This window comes from Ammospiza nelsoni, chromosome 6, assembly GCF_027579445.1.
Source record: "Ammospiza nelsoni isolate bAmmNel1 chromosome 6, bAmmNel1.pri, whole genome shotgun sequence".
Classification (NCBI taxonomy): domain Eukaryota; kingdom Metazoa; phylum Chordata; class Aves; order Passeriformes; family Passerellidae; genus Ammospiza; species Ammospiza nelsoni.
This window is the reverse complement of record NC_080638.1, coordinates 49,951,048-49,972,903: the sequence shown is the minus strand read 5'-3', so window position 1 is coordinate 49,972,903 and position 21,856 is coordinate 49,951,048. Positions and strand designations below refer to the sequence as shown.

Here is a 21,856-nt window from a genome sequence, read left to right as displayed (position 1 = left end):
CTCTTGCAAATATATAGAGAGTGGAGTATATTTCTATATTTTTACCGTGGATGTGGCAGTTTTCTGTTGTTAGGTTATTTTCTGGTTCAATGGAATATATATATTCTGGTTCATGTTTAGAGGTAGTGAATAAATTAATAACCTAGACATAACAGGAATATGCTATAATAAATCTAAGTTCTACTTACTACATCTTAGAAGCAATTTGCTGTATTTTTTGCTTAAAATAAAGGATATATTTATGTATGCTGCAAGCACAAATTTTACGTGTGGCCCAGGGAATTAATTTTTTGTCAGTCTATTTTGTACATGAATGCAGTATCCATCAGATTTTCTGTGCTGCATTCCTTTTGTATTCTTATAAAATAATAATTGTTTACTTTGTTTTCTGGGAAAACATATGTTCTTTCAGATGTCTCTCTTAAATGTGTTGAATAATAATTTTCTTCTGGATTTCCCTACTGTGTTAGGTGAAACATGCATGGAGCACAGGGGAGAAAAGTGTGAATGTAATTGGCCTTAGCTAGCAATTACTTCAGCAGATAAAACAAAACATGCAAATATCTCCTGAGCACGTAAAGCTGATCTTTCAGACACTGACTGTATCCCTGGCCAAAAAGGGGCATATGATAATTAGATTTTGAAGGACCATGTGCTCTTGCTACAGAGCTAAATATTAAAATGCAAGAAAGCAGACTAACTACCACATGGCACAGTTGATTTTAATGGCAGTTCATGGTAAAATGCTCTCTCTTTATGTTACCTTTTAGGTTACCTAGGGTGAAACAAAATTACGGGATTGGAGACTCTGGAAAAGCTCAGCATCAGCGTTTGAGGTAAAAATGAACATACTGAACTAATCTTGGGAGTGTCCTCTTTGTTAACTTTATGGAATTGATTGGAGGAGAGATTTTCATCAAGATCCATTTTGTGTTTAAGTTTTCAGTATTGATTTTAAAAAATTGGGCTTCACAATCTCTTTTTAGGTCTGGCAAAACTCACACTTTCAGGTGTATGTATTGTGCAATTTTCTTAAATTTTTCGCTTTAAGAAGACTCTTGATCTGCTGAAATATGGTATTTTTGCTTTAAAGTCTAGTTTTACATATGTGTGCATATATATATAATATATTCAGTATAAATATACAGTATTTGTGTTTGGCTAATATATCTAGAAATTCACTGTCATGAATTTATCTGTTTCTGAATTTTACTTCTGTGTTTAAATCACCATCTTAAGTGCACTGTATTTTTTCTTTTACTAAAAAGACCAATATACATCAAGAGAAATGGGTGCTGCTTTTTCATGAGTTGACTGTATTTCTTGCAGTTTTAAATTGAAATAGCTTAAAGAAGTTTGAACTCTGGTTTTTTTAATGTCTTAAATCAAAGTGAAAATACATGTGGATAGAAAAAGCAGTACAGTTATAAAAACAGCAAAATTGTATCACTCTACTTATGTATTTCCCACATGAGCCTAGTAACTAATGAAAGTAACCTAGAAATAGGACTGGGGAAGTATGTACACATTTAAACTAAATTATCTTTTAAATTTTAGGTTCTGATAGTAAATTAAAATAATTCATGTTCATAGTGAACCTAAGTGATTTGTTTCTGTCAGCAACTTGTGTTGTAGACTCAACACACATAAATGCTTTTAAGCAACTGAATTAACTGCAATTAATCTTGCTATTGTAGTTCCCTTTTCAAATAATTTTTATGGTTCATAGGTTTTTGTTCTTGTTTTTTTTTAATAGTCAAGGCTTACAAATTATGTGATTACTCTACAAGCTGATATCATGATGTCAAAATGCAGTTCAGGAAGCATAAACACAGAGACTGCGGAAATTAAAACGGTAAGACTGAGCTTTGTGGTATGGGAGAAGCAGGTTTTGATGTATCACTGCACTGTGTTCTCCTGGCTTGTATTTAAAGATGCTTCAGAACCGTAGAGTAAAGTAACTTCCATATGTGAGTTTATAGAAATTGACTGAATTTCTTTGGAAAGAAAAACGAAAGTAGCTACTTCATTTTATTAGTAGAAGTTTAGATGTTTACCATGAAACTCTTGCCCTGATACTTCTTATGAAGTTAAATATAATCAGAAATCTATTCAGTTTTTTGTAAGGATGGTTGTGTGCTCTTCTTCTGGATCTTATATTCAAATGTGGTTGTGTTGGTGAAATATGATCAGCTTAAAAAAAAAAAAAAGACTGGGTACAAAGGGGTTAGAATTAGAATTGAATTCATATGTTGTTCCAGGTAGGAGATACCAAGTAAATGGTAAGGAAAAGATATGACAGGTAAATCAAGGTCTTAGTTTCAATAGTATGCTTCAGTTTGAAATATGAGTACAGCAAAAATAGGCAAAGAGGCTATCTGATTAAAACTACATAGCAGAAAAATGTGCTTTGATAACATAGGGAAGACAGAAATGTATCTTGTTCTGCTGTGCTCGCCTTGCATCTTAGATCCATATACTTCATGTTGTATCTTTTGTCATCTGTTAGGGAGGTGAAAGGAGTCTGCATAGCACCAGTTCTACACTGCTGATTAGGCAACTGCATAGTTAGGATTGTTGCATTGGCCTTGTACACATCATTTTAATAAATGAAAGTTTGTTCCAGAATCTGGCTGCAGGTCTGTATTCTTTAAAGCAGAAACATCCCCTTTCTGAATGTTTATTCTGAGTGCCTCATGCACTGGAATCACTGCAGATGTGCTACAAAACTGATTTTTGTTTTTACGTTGCATTGCTTTACTTGTAAATGCCCTGCAGCCTGTGTGTGTCATGCTGATAAATATTGGCATAATCCTTTTGCATTTGTGCAGCAGCACAACTTCCATGTGAATGCTGACTTTCTGTCTCTGTTGGTTGAGGTGGACTGAATGCAACACAAAGTGTTTATTGAGCTTTTGCCCCAAGTCCAGGTTTGGTCATACTGAACACTTCATGAAGGACTTAAGGGGTTTTCTGAGTCTGCTGAGTGTCATGTTGTACTCCATTTCTCTCCTACAAGCAGACATTTAGGAAGTGTCTGCCAGGAATTTCACCTGTTAACTCTTGTACTGCTTGTAGAAGTGCTTCAGAATCAGCTCATCCAAATGTAGAGCCTCAATTTAACTTTTGTTTTAATAAGCTCTGTAATGAAACTTTTCCTGGACAGCAGAAAGCAGCTGTTGTTGTGCTGGTATGCCTTGGTAGGCTATTAAAGACCAATGTGTCACTGGTTATGTATCAGAAGAATAGAAAAAATAGAATTCTTGCAGTCAAAATTAATATTCACAAAGTATATTTCTGATTGTGCTAGGGAAACCAGGGAAGATGGTCCTTAAAGGAATACTTATATTTGAGATTTGTAAGTGTCTACACATTCCCTTCTTGGAAAGGAGCACATCTGAAATACATTTTTTTTTATTTAAGAGTATTGTAAGACCAAATGTAAAAATTGCTGTTAGGCAATGCATGGGATAAAGATCTTAGAAGGATGAGAGAGAAAGAATGTCTCATAAGATATGTTCTGTGTTAAAGAGAGCACAATACAAAAGAGATTCCTGATTCATCTTACTGAGTAATATTGACAGTTGTTTGATGTTTGAGTTGTGGACTTTTTCTTTGGCATATAAAACTGAGAGTGTTTGGTTTGGGATTTTTAAGTTCTCTTAAGAGAACTGAAGTTGCCAGAGTAATATTAACAAAATCAACTGCTTTTTTAGGAAGAAGTAGTGTGCTTTTCTGGGCTATCACTGAAAAAGTCAAATCCTTTTAAAAAGTACACTTTGAAAGAAAGCTTAGAAAGCAGACAACATAGAAATATTGCAAGTTCACCAATTCTTGTCTTTGAATGCTTACAATGTAAGTTGGTATGGAACATTCTCAGTGACATTTTACATTTTGCATATTAACATTTACATTCATTTTCAACTCTGTATTTTGTATTTGTAATATTTTACATTTTTTCTTTTTATTTGGTCCTCCTTTACCCAAGTAAGAATTCTGTGTTAGATCATTCAGCAAGTTAATATTTCATGTAGCACTTGAACATAGAAAGTGCTATAAAGAAATTGCATTCAGACTCTTCAAGCGTTCATGTGAGAGAATTTTCAAGCAGCAAGGTTCTATTAATATTTTTTTATAAATTGTGGTTTATTTCATTTAGAGTAAGTGGATTATTTTTACCTCTTGAGGCTAACTTGTTTTGGCTGATGCTGAGAGTGTTTTTAGAGGATAAATTAGACATTCCAGGACAAAGATGAAATCTTAAAGCATCAGAAATAATGTTTGTATCACAAGGATTATATTCCGTACAAATTTACAAATCAGTATAGGAAACAAATTAAATACACTGCAAATGGCAGTAAGAAGTTTTTGTTGTTAATTGGAGATGATTATAGTTTGCATTAACTTGTGAATACAGCACAAGCTAAGCTCATGAATGGTGATAAAACCTTGAAAGTTGCATCCCCAGGACACTGCTCTCTTCTCTGTGCACCTCACTGCTGTTCCAAAAATCTTTTAAACTGGCCTCCAAGCAGGAGTGGATCCAGGATGTCTCATTGCAGGTGAAGCCTCTGGTTGGTTTGGCTTGTATTCCCTAGTGCAGTAAACCTTGAATTAAACCTTTTGTGCGCCAGGGGATGGCTTCAAATTGGTATAGTCATGTGACTGAAAAACCTACATCACAGCTCCAGATTTATTGAAGACTGGAAAAAATTGCTGTTGCATGTTGTTAACTTCATTTCCAACATTGTGTATTTTTCTGAAAAACAGTTCTTTAAACGATGGAATCATGATCTGTTCACATAAATGTGCGTTAAAATAAGGACACTAGGTTGTGAATTTTGCTCTTAAAACCCTCAAGATTGCTGGCCATGAAACTGAAACTTTCTCTATTATTTAAGTAGAACAAATAAGCTTGAGCCTTACCCAGCTTCCATAACTAGTCTAGAGTCACAGGAAGTATGATTTGTTTCAGGTGTTTCTCACTCCAAGTTGAGCTTCAGCAAGTTCTTACAGTTTCTTGTTCTGTCAGGTTTCAAAATAATGCAGTGAACAAAGACTGAACCTCTTAAAAAGTATCTTTATTACCCAACACTGGCTGAGCAGGACTAGTTTGACTTTTTGTTACACTTCACTGTTAGCTGGTTTCAGTTAGCTCATGTTCAGTTTTCTGTCCATAGATTCTGAACATATGTGCTTACCTCTCAAATGTTTTCAATTTAAAATCTGTTCTTCAAGTAGATGTGCTCTTTCCCTTTTTATTTCTAGATGATCCTGTTCTGCTTTTCTTTTATTGAAGAACTTGATATTTTTCCTTGCTATTGAAATAGAGACTCTAGAATGATACAATTACTGCATTATTCTGGCTTACTCCCATAATAATGTTGACATTGATCTTGTCAGACGTTATATACTTCCAATACAAATCATAGAAATGAGGGCCAGGACTAGGAAATCTTAGTATAGCAGAAAGAAACATTGATTTGGGTGGATAACTTTTTCTTTTTACCTGACTTTGCTTAAATTCCCTCTCTGTATATGTTCTTTCAAATATGTTGTGACTCATGCAGGCTCTGCCCAGGTATGATTGCAGTGGCCCACAGTGCTGTTTTGGTACACAGAAACCAAAGTTGTAGTTTAGAGTATATGTTGTTTCACAGCCTTTCCAGATAAAGCTGGAGCCATAGGTGAGCATAAATCCTCTTACTTCTTACAGCAGGGTAGCTGAACTGGTATCACAGTTACTAGATGCATAGCAAAAGAAGTGAATTATTTGTAATATTGGATCCTGTACTTGTTTTGTATTAGCAGCCTTTTAAAAACAGTTGGTTTTCTCTCCTTAATTCCCTTCTGGTGTTGTGATATAGCTATTTTATATGTTCCCAAAGTTGTATTTATCATTTGAAAAAGAAACACATGGCAGGTGGAGCAGTAAACAAAGAAGAGGAGCTGCTCATCTAAAGTGATTTATAAATAACTGAAGTGGCTGGGCTTATGTACAAGAATGATTGAGGAATCAGCTTCAGCTATTACTATGGAAAACGTTTGGTTACCTGGTTCATTCTAGCAATTATTATGACAGTGAGGTCTCATTTTAAACAAAGCAAATATTAGTTGTTTTTCACCATTTACTCTGTGCAAGTAGAGAAGTATGATTGAGACTGTTTCAGTGAAATCCTGTAGTCATGCAGAAGACCTTTGTGTTCTTCAGACACTGCAGGGGGTTTGAACAGTATGAGCCAAAACATCTTTAGTTGTGCCAGATTAGAACACTCTATAGATAAAGTTGCTGTAGTTGCCTTGTTAGAACCTCCATGTGCTTGTATGCATTCTTTGAAATGTTTAGAAACAATTTAAGAATCTACAGGAACCTTTTTTTGTATTACAACTGAAATGAATAATGACATAATACTGATTTTGTGATTTATGTAGACTGTTCTTCTTTATTTACAGCTAAATAAAGCAATATTGATCCATTTTATCTGTTTAGGTAATATGAAATACTTGGTCTCAAATGGTAGCTTACATTACAGGAGTGAAAAGTAAATGAGGAGGTTGCCATGAGTTTGGAGATCATCCTAAAGCAATTGAAAAAAACATAAAATGTCAGGCATGTTCTTTACTATGTCCTGTGGAAATGCACATTTGTTCCTTTTGAGTTTTTTTAGGATTTTAAAGCTTCTTCTCACTATGACAGTTTTGGTGACATTCAAATAAAAATATCAGACAGTATTCCAGTGGTATCAACATACTTTGTATATTAAAGAGGAACATTTTGGATGGAGGGGGAAGTGTGTTTATTGCTGATCTTAAATTCAAGAAGTTACATATATCCTTGTTCACTAAGTAGCATGTAGTACTGAATGTTTGTCTACAAAAGATAAATATGTTTTTATAATAGAGCTGTGTGTATAATGTTATTTCAGCTTAACCACACTGTCCTTCAGGGCTTCCCCTGCCACTTGAACAAATTTAGACGAAGCTTTATCTGACCACTTACTGTAAAGTGAAATTACTTCTGACTGCAGGGGGAGTGATCATGTAGTTCAATGTATTGCCTTCTCTTTATTTTACAATATTTACCTGAGATGGAAAGTGAGATCATTGGTTTAATATCTTTTTAGGGCTTCCTATAATTATTTAATACTAGTTTAATATCAGTGTCTAGATATGGTCCAGATTATAATATTTAATTTAAAAATATTAACATATAACAGTGCAACAGTGTAATGAATACTTTTCTTAATTACAGAATTACATTATTACTAGGGTTGGAAGGGACCTCTGGAAATCTAGTCAGTGCCCCATTTTTTATTTAATTGTACCGCTTCCTTTTTTACTCTCTCTCTTCAGTTATTTCTGATAACCATTACTGGTTCTGTCTTAGATAGCATATTATACTGCTCTTATTTATTTTATTCCTTACTGCACATCTGCAAAACTTTAGCAACTTTCCTATTGTATAGAAGAGCAAGAACATTCAATGCAATAAAATAATTAGCTTTTCCTCATGCCTTTTTAATGAATTATTAAATATTAATACATCATCAGTTTTATGCATTTCTCAACACATATTGATGCTAAAATTAGTATAGAGCTTGTAGGAATTTTGAGGGAAACTAACTTTTGAAGATACTGATTTTTTAATAGGATATGTATCCAATTTAAGGAGGGAGAGTATTCAAAATTTCTTAGATTTCATGTAGTATGTTTCTGTGTACTTCAGCAATATTTTTCTATATCATCAGGCCGTAATCACTTTCCCAGGCTAAAGGTTTTTATGTTGTGGGGTTTGTTTGTTTGTTTTACTTGGCAATTTTTTTGTTTAGTCTTGTTTGTTGTAACCTTGATAATTCCTGACAAATAGCAGATGTTTTTAGCACACACACCCTGATGATGAGAACTTCATAGCCTCAGTAGGAAGGTGTTCTGTAGTGCTCAGTTGTCATGAAGTTCTGAATGCTTTGTTTGTTTATGAATTACAGTCTTCTTATGGAAGTTGGTGGTTAACCTGGTAAGGATTCCATTCTCTATTAGTCCTTACTAGAGTCATCAGCAATTACCTATAATTCTGCCAGTTCTTAAAAAGAATCTAATCAGAATCTGATTATTTGAAAATACTGACATTCTTGTATAGTTTCTGTTATTTTCCTAGCAATTAGAATAAAATTCCTGTGTATTTATAGCTTTAATTTGTCAAAGGCCTTTTTGGTTGGAAAGAAAAATGGAAAATCTGATGCTTGTGCCTGTGCTGTAGATTTCAGTGTTTTTCTTTCCTGAAATAAAGCTAAGACAGCTTTACTTTTTAAAGCGTAAATTTAAAATGAAATTCTGTCAGACCATAAATGGAACTTCATATTAAAATGTAAGTGTGTAAATCCAAATGCCTGTAATGAGCATTGTCCTATAAAGTACAACTCCTTTTGAATTTCTGGGGTACTTTGATAAGCATACATCTTCAAGTGGAGAAGTGCCTGTAAATTTAAAATTAACATTTTCTGCTGAAAATAGTATGAGAAGAAACACTTCTGTAAGTAAAATCAAGTAATGTCCTTTTCTTGGTAAAGATTTTCTCTTACTGCTTGAGATTGCAAGTGTATCTAATGCCATTTCATTTTCTTCTCATAGTAGGCTGTGCTGGAACAAAAATGCAATGAAAGAAACACTGGATGAATGAATGAAAAGCCCTGCTTTGCAATCCCTCAGCATGGCAGGACTGCAGCTCATGACCCCTGCTTCCTCCCCAATGGGTCCATTTTTTGGACTACCATGGCAACAAGAAGCAATTCATGATAACATTTACACGCCAAGAAAATATCAGGTACTAGTGGTAGTACTAATACAGTAACATCCAAAAAAGTACAATTAAATCCATTAATTAATGGAAAAAGAACAAGAGCAGGTGGAGAATGTGGTGTGATGCAGACTGTCAGGATGTGTCTCTCAGCTCCACCTGTTAGGAGCTAATTCTTTAGTTTGGCTTTGTTTCACATTTGTTATATCCCCTCTTCCCTCTTCTAAGTTTGCTCTAATGAGCAGAACAGCTTTTAAGCTGAGTGTTCTCCTGCCACTCTCTGCAGAATGCTGCTAGGGACAAATAAACTGTGCCTCTCAATTGAATGCATACATCATGTCTCCTTCCACCTCTCACTTTGTCTTCCACATGGTATAGTAATTTTGATTTTTGGTTCACATCCTGTTCAAAGCAGCCCTCTAAAGTCAGAGACCCCATCAGGGTACTCTGATTTTTCACCTTCAGGTAAACAGTTCTAGAATACCAATTCTCTTTACACTGCAGAGGTGCCCAGAAGCATTTTGTTAGCGTTACTGAGAAACTTGGATCACCTTCAGCTAGTCTGCTTGCTTATTGGGCTGAATTGATGTGTGCAATTGGATTTAAAAGCTGTAGTTTCTTTCTTCATACCATGCATATAGCAACAGAATCATCTATTAAAAAGATACATGCAGAAAGCTACCTGAGAGCAGATTGTGGTACTGAAGGATTTTAGATTTAAAAGCTGGGCTATATATAATGTGCTAGTATTTTTGAAGGATTGTGAGAACACATTATTATGAAAGAGACGTGTTAATTGTATGGCACTTGAAAGATTTCAAGTGATACTTAACTTTATTTCTTGACTTTATTAAATTTATTTAATTTATTTATCACTTTTGTTTTTTTTTTTTTTTTTACTTTTATTGAGTTTATATACCACTTTTGTTATTTTCTTGTCAGCTTTTTCACTGCATTACTCTAAGTAAGGACATTCTTATTTTTTAACCTAGGTTGAACTGCTTGAAGCAGCTTTGGATCATAATACAATAGTCTGCTTAAACACTGGCTCAGGGAAGACTTTTATTGCAGTACTACTCACTAAAGAGCTGTCCTATCAGATCAGGGGAGATTTCAACAAAAATGGAAAAAGAACTGTGTTCTTGGTCAACTCGGGTAAGAGGAAACACACTGCTAATACTTCCGTGGAATATTCTGTAACAGCAGTTCTTTGAAAGCAAAGCTGGGAGAAACTTTTGTGTAAAGCCTTCAACAGCAAGGATGTGATAACTTTTATCTTTTGTTTCCATTGTCTTTTTAGTGTAATCTGTTTATGTATAAAACATGTTCTGTTTTCTAGTTTGCAGTTAAGACATTGAATCTGAAGTGCAATTTAGTTAGCACTCTGTTTCTTTGATATGGTTCTTCATAGAGTCAGTTGCCATGTGCACATGGTTTAACAGACTAAGCTAAAGAACACATTATGAAATGTGGTGCTAGGTTATGTGTAAAGTATAAGAAGACCTTTATGTAAATGAGATTTATTTTTTTTCCGTAAGCGAATCAAGTTGCTCAACAAGTGTCAGCTGTCAGGACACATTCAGACCTTAAAGTGGGAGAGTATTCGAGTTTGGAGATAACTGAATCATGGACAAAAGAGAAATGGAGTCAGGAATTCTCTAAGCATCAGGTAATGCATTAAGTAAGAACTATAAGCAAAGCAACAGAGAGGTTGGATCAAAAGTGATTCCTTCCAATTATGCATTCAGTCTTCTTTAAAGAGAAATCCAGCATATTGGTATATTTGAATGTTAATTTTGAGGCAAATATATATAGGTGTTTTCAGGTTGTTTTTAAAAAGCCATCTCTAAATCCTTTCTTTTCAATCTCCCTGACTTGTTCATTATGTCAATTGCAGAACAGATTTTGAGTATGCATTCGGTACTTTAAATACTATTAAAATTTTATTAAATTTTAGGGTTTTGGGGTTTACTTTCTGGTAAAAGCATTAGTAATGCTTTATGGAATATGTCTGAGGAACTCTGACAGAAGGAAGTGTTACCATACTTAGTAAAGTTCAAAATGAGTGTAAAAACTATGTAATTTTATCAACAAACTCAATTTTTGTGTGTCAGTGTACAAGAAATAAGTTTTTCTTTAAAAAGAATTCTGATAACATCCTGCTTATATTACTGCTGCAGATAGTTAAGAGCTTATGAAGAACTATCTTTTTTGCTGGACACATGATGATGGGACACATATAAGGACACTAACTTAATTTATTAGGATTATTTAATGATACTTGTACTGTGTGGTCTGGTTGCTGTTGAGGTTGTCTGTTGTGTTCATTTTTTAACTAAGCACGTGCCTGGAGAGATACAGACATATATAAATACACCCCCATCCAGAGAGATGGCTTTCTCCAGTAGAGAATGTTTTAGTCTCTTTTGTCCTGGTGTAGGTATATCAGTGGGGATTGGTATTTGCCAATGCTGTCTCACAGGACCTGCAGAAAACTTTTCCTTCTTCACCTTGACCTCTGATAGCTTGTACTTATCTTGTACTGACATGTTTTTCCTTTCAATCTAGGTTCTGGTTATGACATGTCATGTTGCTTTGACTGTTTTGAGAAATGAGTATTTATCCCTGTCAAATATTAATCTTCTGGTGTTTGATGAGTGCCATCTTGCAATCCAGGATCATCCATACCGTGAGATTATGAAGGTGCATTTATTGCATGAATGTTTAATATATTGGTTGAGGAAGAAAAGTGAGTGGGAGAGCTGGAGAATTGGAAACCAAAAAAGATATTAGTGGAACCAATGTTAGCATGTTACTGGGACTGTGAAATTACTGTATTAAGACTTCAGTGATACTGTGTGGTTGAAAAATAATGTATTTACTGTATTTTTACAGTGGGGATTAAAGACAAATCTGTCTTTAACAAAGAAGCTAAATTTAATGAATTAGTGGAATTTTTAAAATTCATCAATAAAATATTTGAGTTAGGGAATGAGATATGCTAATCACTTTTTATTATTTTTTGAAATGCTTATCTCTAAAGGTATTAGCGGGGCTCTTTCCAGAATATTATTGGCTCCATGTTATTTTTTGGCATATAAGTGAGAGATACCTGCATAATAAGTATCTTTCCAAATTCCTTTTCAAACGTATGTACCTTTTTATATGGCATGGAAGTATTATGTTATGTATTGTAGGTATGACAAGAGTATTCTGTTTAATGCTAACTGTTTCCATTTTTCCATGTTGTAAATACTTACCTTTAAATGTGATGGCTGTTTAACTTCCAGTCAGTAGAACAGAAAATATTAATTCAATGTTTGGGTCCTTTTGCAACACCTGCTATCGAAATAAAAGTTTCCAGCCTAAGCATCGTAAATTTCCAGGTAAATTAGCAGGATACCTTTTTTAATTAATTTAATTTGATTTGATTTCACAGATCTGTGAGGATTATCCATCATGTCCTCGAATTTTGGGATTAACAGCTTCCATTTTAAATGGGAAATGTGATCCTGCTGAGTTAGAGGAGAAGATCCAGAAACTGGAGAAAATTTTGAAGAGCAATGCTGAAACTGCAACTGATTTGGTGGTCTTGGACAGGTGTGTTTTATAATGATTGTTGGTAAATTGATGCCTGCATTTTCATTTTGGATAGAGGAGTAAACCAGTAGCAATATTTAGTCTTCTAAATTTTAGAAAAGTTTGTGTGTATATGATGCTGATAGTCCATTTAGGATGGAGATAGAATGTTAAATGGCTTTGGAGTATAAAGGTTGATTGGTCTTGGTAGGGAGTGATTTTCTGTTGTTAAAAAACAAAAGATAGAACAAAACAGATCCTCTAACGAAAAAACCCAACCCAAAACAACCAAAAAAAGCCCTCAACACACCACCAAGCTAAAAACCTGACATTTCACAAAATACTTCTGAACTTTTAAAATGCACTCTTTTGTGTGGAGTGTAACTGTTTCATATCCAGTGTATGCCATAATGTCACTATTTAGGAAAATGTGGCAACATCCACAGTACAATGTGCTCTTAATGCAAGAGAAGTTGCCTTTTTTATTTCCCCTGAAATGCATAGCCTGGGTTTTAAAAGCTAATGAAAGATAGAGGAATATGAGAGGAGCTAATAAATACTTAAATAACAGAGCAAGTGAGTTACAGAACCTAGAATCCTGTGAGTGTTGTTTAAACTAAGGGTGGTGATAATGGAACAACCTGTTGTAGGGGAAAGTAGGGTGAAATGATTCCTGTGTAGCATGTTTTCTTCTACCACCTGTACTGCATTGTTGAGTTTCAAGTTAAGTTAAAGGTTGAAAGTTATGGAACAGGTGTTTTGTCCACGCATAAGCATTTTAAATGCTTTTTTTTGAACTTGTCTGAACCATTTCCTTTTAAGCATTTCCTGCTGCCATTCAAGAATAAGAATTACTTTACTTGTGTCAATGTATTTAGAGAGATAAATTTACATTATGTAGATTGGTTTTCTTTTGTATTGCAAGAGAGTGCACTATTGAAAAACAAGTGAAGATGTTGGTGAAATAATTAGAATTTGCTTAAATTTTCCAGTATTTGAAATGAGAATAGCAATATTAGCCTTCTTTTTAGGAGTGTATTAGAACAGTATCTAGATTCAAGTAGTTCAGTATTTTGGGAGGTGGAGGTTTTTCTGAAGTGTTTAACTGTATAATTTTTAATTATTGATTCATGGTGGGGAAGGAAATGTTCTTGAATACATGTCATGTTGCTGTTGTGTTTGCTGTATAACCTTAAGAGCTGAAATAGCTCTGGCTTTCAGAAGCTGTGTTTAACTTGATCTTTGCCCTCATTCAGATATACTTCTCAGCCATGTGAGATTGTTGTAGACTGTGGACCATATACTGACAAAAGTGGGTTGTATGGAAGATTATTAAAGGAATTGGACGAAGCACTTGCTTTTCTGAATGACTGCAACATATCTGTACATTCAAAAGAAAGAGATTCTACCTTAATTCCTAAGCAGGTAAGGATATCAAGAAATGTGAGAAGCCTGGGAATAGAAACCTTGCTACTGTTTTTCTTTGCCATGTATGTTACATAACTGAAACCTCCTTAGCTAGCCATCCTTGATGATCTGAAACAAAAAGACTTCTGATTTTTGTGTTCATTAACACGCAGTTGTTTCCATTAATGAGTGGGGCTTCAATATCAAGCATTGATTAGAATTCCATTTAGTTGAGATTCAGATTTGCTTAAAGCATTAAAACAATTTTGCACCCTGATGTTGTAGGTCCTTATCTCTGAAATCAGAAATTTTACATTTTCACAATCTCCTATAATCTTTGAAAATTCAGTACAGAGGAAATAAGGCTTCAGCAAGAATTTGGACTCTTCCCTGTTGTATTAAAAGTTGGTAAAGGAAGAATTTAGGCCAAAATTCCAGCCAGAGATGTACAGTGTCTGTAATTTATCTTAGAACAATATTGCACTAGTGTCACACCTTGGACAGAATTTGAATTTCAAGTCTTACTTGACTTCTCTGTGTTTGCCCCTGTGTTGTCCTGACCTTTGGCAGAGGATGGTCCATAAGGTGTGGAGTGTTTAGCAGGAACCTCTCACACAGGGGGTCCAGGTACCTTTTTTAACCCTGCTTGGCCTTCCTGGTTTGGAACTGCCTGCTAATTGCCAGCTGTGTAGGGATGTAAGTCTTTGAACAAGAAGTCAGTAGTGAATCACTACTGTGGCTATTCCTGTAACAGTCCATGAGAAATTTGGAGAATGTATTTCTTTCTTCAGCCCAAAATATTTCAGTTTCCTTTAGCATTCTCAGAAACTGGGGACTCTGTCTATAAAATATTATTTGTGCCAGAGGGAAAGATGGTACATAAGGCAGTCTATCACAGTGCATGAGAGTTGGAAGTCCTGTTTACTTTTGTACTAAATTATAATAGGCTAAAATACATAAGGAATGCTGGCTGGAGGCAATCTTCATGACTTAGAGAGTTCAGAAGAGTTGGTTAACTGCTCTGCATCTAAAGCTTGTAGCCCTCTGTGCTTGTTTTAAACCAGTAGCTCTCTGGAAGATGGAGACACCCATATTAAGAAAAGAAACAAGTTTCAGACTGAGGTGCTTTATGTCTTGGCAGTGTAGAGTATTAAACCTCTATATTGCAGTTACACCTAGTCTAGATAGTTTTGCCCTCAAGTCTTAGAACTAATAAACTCCACAGAGGATAAGATAGCATCAAGAGGATGATAGCCTGTTCTTTATTTCCTCACAGAAGGGAAGAAGGAAGAGAAAGCAGCAGCTGAAAACCAGTGTCCTGTTATGGTACCATTGTAGTTCTTCTGGTACAATATAGGGCATCCAAATGATAAGTCCTTTTAGTAGTGTTATCAGTGTACCCCATTTCTGAATTCCTAGTTTATTTTCTGACAGCTTCATTCTTCTGGAGGAAACAATCTCATAAGATAAGATTATGATGGTACTCTACTGCCTATTCTGTTTCTATGAATAGGATATAGTTTTCTCTTTTTTACTATTCCACCCACACATACTGTGTTCTGTTTTTCCTAGGCTAGAATTCCTAAGGCTACCTTAAGGCTACCGTGCGACTTTCTGATTAAATACTTCTGAAACCCTGCCAGCTGTCAGTAGTAAATAAAGTAAAAATGCCCAGTAAACTGTTTATTCTATAAGTTCTGTGTTATGTAGTAAAGATAAGAATTTTTGCTTTGTTTATCTAGCTGCTTCAAAAAGTATTCTTTTTAGTATAAATTTCAAATTGCAGTTGTAAAAAATGACAAAATTTTGATTAAGTTTGGGGTTTTTTGGAGATTCAGAAATGTACAGTTTGAAGTTGATTGGTAATAATTTTAAGGGGAAGGGGGGAGGGGAACTTGCTCCATTAGAAACAGCAAATTTCCCAAGGTCATCTAAATAAGAAAAACAGACTTCTGCATTTTTTTAAGTAGAAAAATTGCCATAATCCTTACAAAGACTTTGCTGTAAGAGAAAAAAAGCCCCTAGTCTTAAATGAATAGTTAATGAATGTACTCTTTGAACTGATACTTGAATTCATTTGTTGTAGATATTGTCAGACTGTCGAGCTGTGTTGGTTGTTCTGGGACCGTGGTGTGCAGATAAGGTAGCTGGGATGATGGTGAGAGAGCTGCAGAAGTATATCAAACATGAACAAGAGGAGCTGCACAGGAAATTTTTATTGTTTACAGACACTTTCCTAAGGAAAATACATGCACTCTGTGAAGAGCACTTCTCGCCTGCCTCACTTGACCTGAAATTTGTGACCCCAAAAGTAATAAAGCTGCTTGAAATCTTGCGCAAATACAAACCATATGAACGGCAGCAGTTTGAAAGTGTTGAATGGTATAACAATAGGAATCAGGATAATTACGTATCTTGGAGTGATTCTGAAGATGATGATGAGGATGAAGAAATTGAGGAGAAAGAGAAGCCAGAGACTAATTTCCCATCTCCCTTTACTAATATTTTATGTGGAATTATTTTTGTGGAAAGAAGATACACAGCAGTTGTTCTAAATAGGTAAAGCTTTTTATTTAACAAAAAAAATATTCTGATGGAGAAAGGCAGACTTAGCTGCCAGGATGTTAATATCATGAATATGTAGGGGATTTCTTTGTATTTTCAGAACTCTTTTCATAAAGCTGGTTTAGGAGATCGTACAGAATATTTCTAAAGCATATGAGAAGAGTGTATGTCTTTGAAAGTTGTACTCAAGGACTTGTTTCAGACCTGAGTTTTTAATTTGATTCCTTTAGAAAGCAAATTGTTAAATACTGTACTAAACCTGTAAAATAAGCATATACTGATTTGTTATAATTGGCCTTTAGATTTATATTTTCAATGGATGTTGAAAATTTCTCTAGCCTACTGAGTTCAGTACTTCTGGAAATCTCACCACTACCCTACTAAATCACAATATTATATGATCCAAGTCTAGAGAAAATCAAATTTACCCTTGCCCAAATATCTCTCAAGATTTACCAGTACTGCTTTCACAGTTGATGTTTATAAAGCACCTATTTAGTCAAACACTGAGTGCTTTCTTAAAGTCTCCACCAAGAAAAATATCAATGTGGGAGTATTTGCCAACTGGCAGTATTGTAGTTCCTTATCAGTTCTTATTCTTGAATATGATACATGTTAGTTATGTATAGCACTTAATTTTTAAAAGCCATTTGCCACAAACTGTGAATGACATGATTGATTCACCTATCCTGGTTTTGGTTTTCAGGTTTTTTCAGGTTTCTCTGATAGTGTAGCAAATGTCCTGTGCCAGGTGTTCATTGCATTCTGGATACCTCTAAATCTGACCCCTCTATTGGTACATTTTTGCTTGAGTTAATAAGTGCATAACACATCCTTTCATCTGCAGACTTGCCTATGTCAACTTCTGTCAACTTTTATCTTTTCTCTTTTCCTTTTTTGCATTTTAAATATGTTCAGATAAATCTGCAGTATGAGGCAAACCAAGCTGTTCAGCATAATGAACATATTCTGTTAATATGTCCTGAAGAAATGACATTAACAGTCTTTTGCTGAGCTGAAATGAGTATTTCATTTCCCTATAGGGAATGAACAGAATTCTGAAAACTTTTTTCTTCTCTGTTCTGTTATGAATGTGATTTAAATCATACTGGTTTTCCACTGTGCATTCATTCTTGTATTCTGTGATTTATACAATATCCTAACTGCTGTTGAACCTGACAGAATACAGAGTCTAGATTAAATAGATGATCAAATTCTGCCATCTTTGAGCTTTAGGCGCCTTTTGTAGAGGTTATTGGCAGCAAAATATAAAACTATATGTAACTTTTTGTCACCTTCTGAAAGCTAGCTGCCAGACTCTCAAAATGCTCCTTTACCTCATGTAGCACCTGATTTCAGAACACATGATATTGTATTGACCATCAGACTGGAAGCCTTTGGTGTAGAAGCTCACTGTAGGCCTTCTTCAGCAGAGTGCATTTGATTTCAAGGGCCTCTGCTGATGACAGCTATACCTAGGCTATGTATAGGGGAAGGACTCTCTACTGAATGAGAAAGTCATGAGTGTTTGAATTACTGTATCATAGCTACTTCCAGTAATGGAACTGAGTTCAAACAGAAGTATAATTTTTCTTAAAACACAATTATGGTACATTTAGAATACCATTTTATGAAATCTAGGATGGGCAAAATTGATGGCATGAGTTGTACTTTCTGTCTTTATTATTGCACTCGGTGGAGTGGCTCGCTCAGTGTTTAAGTTGATGTATACAGTTCAGTTCTGATGCCTATAAGCTTCTTTTCAGAATAGAAGACATTTTCTAAAGCCCAGTTCCCTTCCATTTGCATTGTAAGTGCTTCTTAGCTCCCTTAAGAGAAGGGTTTGAAAGCAGAAGTTTGAAAAGCAGAAGTTGTGTGTTTGAAAAACACCACCTGTTACCTACCACAAATAGTTTTTTTAATCATTAGTTTGGAGTCCTATATGTTTCTCAGGAACTTGGCTAAGATTTGCTATGAAGTGTTTATTCAGATGCTTTTTATTGTCTATTTCTATACAAGTAAACTAAAGTAAGAATGTTTGAAATGTTAAGTAGGAACTCAATTTGTATGACCTCACAGAAATGTCATATCGAAAAAGAAATAAAAAAATATTTCTATCCAGTTATTAACCCATACTTTCTTTGACTGTGTCTCAAGAGCCTGGACTGCATACAGAAATGTAACTCCAAATACAGAAATGTAACTCCATTTGGCCCTGAACTAGCAAACCACATTTGCACTTCAGCACAGGAGGGTCCTTCTAGTCTTGTTTCCTTAAGGATGGCAAGTTGTATGCCTGTTTTCTGTCCTCTTGCCTATCTCTCTGTTCATTCCAGTTTTAACAGATTGCAAAAGAGGAAAGCCTTCAAGGTTTATGTTCCCATAAATTTTTTTTAAAATGGGTACTAGGAAAGGGGGCTAGACTTGAGTAGTTTCCCAAGGGTAGAAAGAGCAGGGAGAGCTTTGCATTTTCCCTCTGGTTTGGCAGCAGCTTGCTGGGCAGATGGTAGGCTTATAGCTGGGGGCTGGCACAGCATCCATCTACTTCTGTGTGAGACAGAAATGCTAGAGACTTTTTGGGGAAAGGTTTGAGTTACTGCTGGAGGTGTAGAGAGAGACAGTCTGTTCTTTGGCTGTGGGGAGCATCTGGTAATGGACATGATAGATGTGCTTTGAGCAGAGTAGTAGTGGGATGGCTGTAGTGACACATGCAAGGGATTATTTGTTGTATATAATACCTTGATTTTTATTGGCTGTCCTGTTCACAAGCCTGTTGCAGTTAAGTAATTCCAAATTCTGTTCATCCTGAAAACTGATTGACTAATGATGCTTCAGCATACTTACTTGGATTGCACACTGTAATTGTGGTTCTAAATCCATAAATGACTCATTTTTAGATTTCATGCATTATTTAGGTGAGCTATCTTTTACCTTATGTGTGAAATCAGAACAACGCAGAAGCCAGCCTTTTCTGCTTCTATGACATAAAGGATAAACTGAGTGGAAATAAAGAGAGAGCATGAGAGTTCCTCACATCCCTGTCAATTACTCCTTTAAAAGAATTGTATTACATCCTCTATTTGGGTTAATTTCACAAGTAGTGAACATCTCACTGTGTAGGCTGAGCATCACCCCTGAGAAAAACAGGTCAACATTTTGTCACCAGTGTACTTGAACAGAATGTATATTCTGATAGTAAGTAGAATTACAATCTTACATTTTAACCTAGAAATTAACATTTTATACTGAAGAAACATACTTTTGTTGAGGAAGCAGATACAGATCTTCTAAAATCAGCTAGAGCCTACAGAAAAAGATTAACAAAGTAATTTTGAGTAGAGTGCTTTAACAACAGAGAGCCTTAATAGATTGGTTTAAAAATATGGAGTTTTAGCATGATAGGTCTGAAATGTGTGTGAAGCACAAAATGCATGAGCTCTCCATGTGTTTCTGTATGCAGTCTATCTTGTGATAACCTTACAGTGGTTTTTGAGAAGACTGCAGTCAGTTTATGTGTTAACATGACTTAATTGTCGTGCTTCCACTTTTCCTTTTAACATAGGTCGTACAAATAATAGATTTTCCTCCATTTTGTAGGTTGTGTAACTTCTAAAAACACGTGTAATATTTTTAGGTTGATAAAAGAAGCTGGCAAGCAAGATCCAGAACTGGCTTACATCAGTAGCAATTTTATAACTGGACATGGCATTGGCAAGAACCAGCCTCGTAACAAGCAGATGGAAGTAGAATTTAGAAAACAGGAAGAGGTAACTTCAAAAAAAAAATAAACTGGCAATACCCTTTTTGTGTGTGTGTGTGTGCCTTTGAAAACAAATCAACAGGCAGAGTCTGGGGCACAGTCACTAGAAGTTTATAGCTTTTTTTAACAATAATGCTTACTTATTGGAGATACAGCTGTTTGTAAAACAATAAAATGTTTTGGAGACACATTGCACAAACAAATTAAAACTTCATGTAAATTCATGTTTATATCTAGTCAGATCATTATCTAATTTTTCTGCATTGTGTTAGTGGTAATATAATATGTTACAAATGTAAAGAATGTCAGGCTTACTGACATTTTCAGTAGTTCAGCTGATTTTAATATTTATCTTTTCTAAATGTGAATTTGTTTAATTATTAAATGTTAAAATGTTTAAAAAACCCCCTGATTTTACATTATTACAGCTCATCCTGGCTGGGTTGTGCTCCAGACACCACACTTTTCCTTAGTATTGTTTCATATATAGTATAAATATCAGAAGTGCCAGTTCTAGAATGAGCTCTGTCCCCTGAGGATGCTTCAGCCCTCAGGAGTGTTTGGGAAAAGATGGTGTCCTGAAAATACAATTTGTTTTTTCATTAACATCACAACTGAAAACTTCTAAGTAAATAAGGGGGATCCTCTCCATTCCTAGTGGTTATAGTAGCTTCTTAGACACCTGTGATACCTAATTTTATTCTTAGAAATCTGCTGGTTCTGATAAATAGTCTTGTTATGTTTCTGAAAAGATTCTTTGTAATAGTTTTGTGTTTCCATGTCTGGACATGTTTTGGGAGTGTTTGAGCCACTCATCTTGGTTTTATTATCTTTTGTTGAATTCCATGATGGAAACAGATCTTGTAAAATTTGCCTTCCTTACTTTTGCAGGTTCTTAGAAAATTTCGAGCACATGAGACCAACCTGCTTATTGCTACTAGTATTGTGGAAGAGGGTGTTGACATACCCAAATGCAACTTGGTGGTGCGTTTTGATCTGCCCACAGAGTACCGTTCCTATGTGCAGTCAAAAGGAAGAGCTAGAGCACCAATTTCCAATTACATTATGTTAGCAGATACAGACAAAATCAAAAGTTTTGAAGAAGATCTTAAGACATACAAAGCAATTGAGAAGGTATGAGGTCAAAGGAATGGGCCTAGGGATTTTAAGTGTATCTTACTACATTTTCAGGGAAAGACCTCTCATGATGTTCTTTTCTTGAAATGTTTAGATCCTCCGAAACAAATGCTCAAAATCTGTTGATGCCAATGAAACTGAAACTGAACCCATTGTTGATGATGATGATGTCTTTCCACCCTATGTATTGAGGCCAGATGAGAACAGTCCAAGGGTTACTATTAACACTGCTATTGGACACATAAATAGGTAAGAGATATATTCACTTCTTACTTCATATCATTGACTGAAAGATTTCTTAGTCGATCTCGCAACATGGATGCATGGGGTATTATACTCATACACATTTACTCTTAGGCACCTTGACAGAATCTTCTCTCCTAAAAAAAGTGGTCACAGAGGTTTGAAGGGATTATTTGCTTTCTTTGTCTTTATCCTACCAGAGGTTCTAGCTCTGATAACAAATATAGTGACATTGATTCCTGTTTAATTAAATTCTCTGAAAACATTCAGCTTCAAAATGTGTAGTAAATTTGCATTTTTGCTCTTGTCAAGCTAGTTTTAAAAATAAATAAACAAACTGTTAAAACAGTAGTTAAATCTTCCAGTTCTAA

General features: G+C 35.0%; 1 protein-coding gene across 3 annotated transcripts in view; it reads left to right on the top strand.

Moving 5' to 3' along the window:
* DICER1 (dicer 1, ribonuclease III) overlaps positions 1 to 21,856 on the top strand; it is a 63,061-nt gene that overhangs the window by 15,613 nt on the left and 25,592 nt on the right. For 2 of the 3 annotated variants that reach the window (XM_059473484.1, XM_059473486.1), the window contains exons 2-13: positions 771 to 836; positions 1,757 to 1,855; positions 8,629 to 8,821; positions 9,787 to 9,949; positions 10,333 to 10,463; positions 11,363 to 11,497; positions 12,234 to 12,394; positions 13,630 to 13,798; positions 15,867 to 16,339; positions 19,980 to 20,112; positions 20,997 to 21,239; positions 21,337 to 21,491. In XM_059473484.1, the coding sequence (XP_059329467.1) occupies positions 8,678 to 8,821; positions 9,787 to 9,949; positions 10,333 to 10,463; positions 11,363 to 11,497; positions 12,234 to 12,394; positions 13,630 to 13,798; positions 15,867 to 16,339; positions 19,980 to 20,112; positions 20,997 to 21,239; positions 21,337 to 21,491 (1,907 nt within the window). In that variant the 5' untranslated portion in view covers positions 771 to 836; positions 1,757 to 1,855; positions 8,629 to 8,677. Of the gene's footprint in view, positions 1 to 770; positions 837 to 1,756; positions 1,856 to 8,628; positions 8,822 to 9,786; positions 9,950 to 10,332; positions 10,464 to 11,362; positions 11,498 to 12,233; positions 12,395 to 13,629; positions 13,799 to 15,866; positions 16,340 to 19,979; positions 20,113 to 20,996; positions 21,240 to 21,336; positions 21,492 to 21,856 lie in introns of those variants that run through there. The other variant, XM_059473485.1, reaches the window with a different exon arrangement.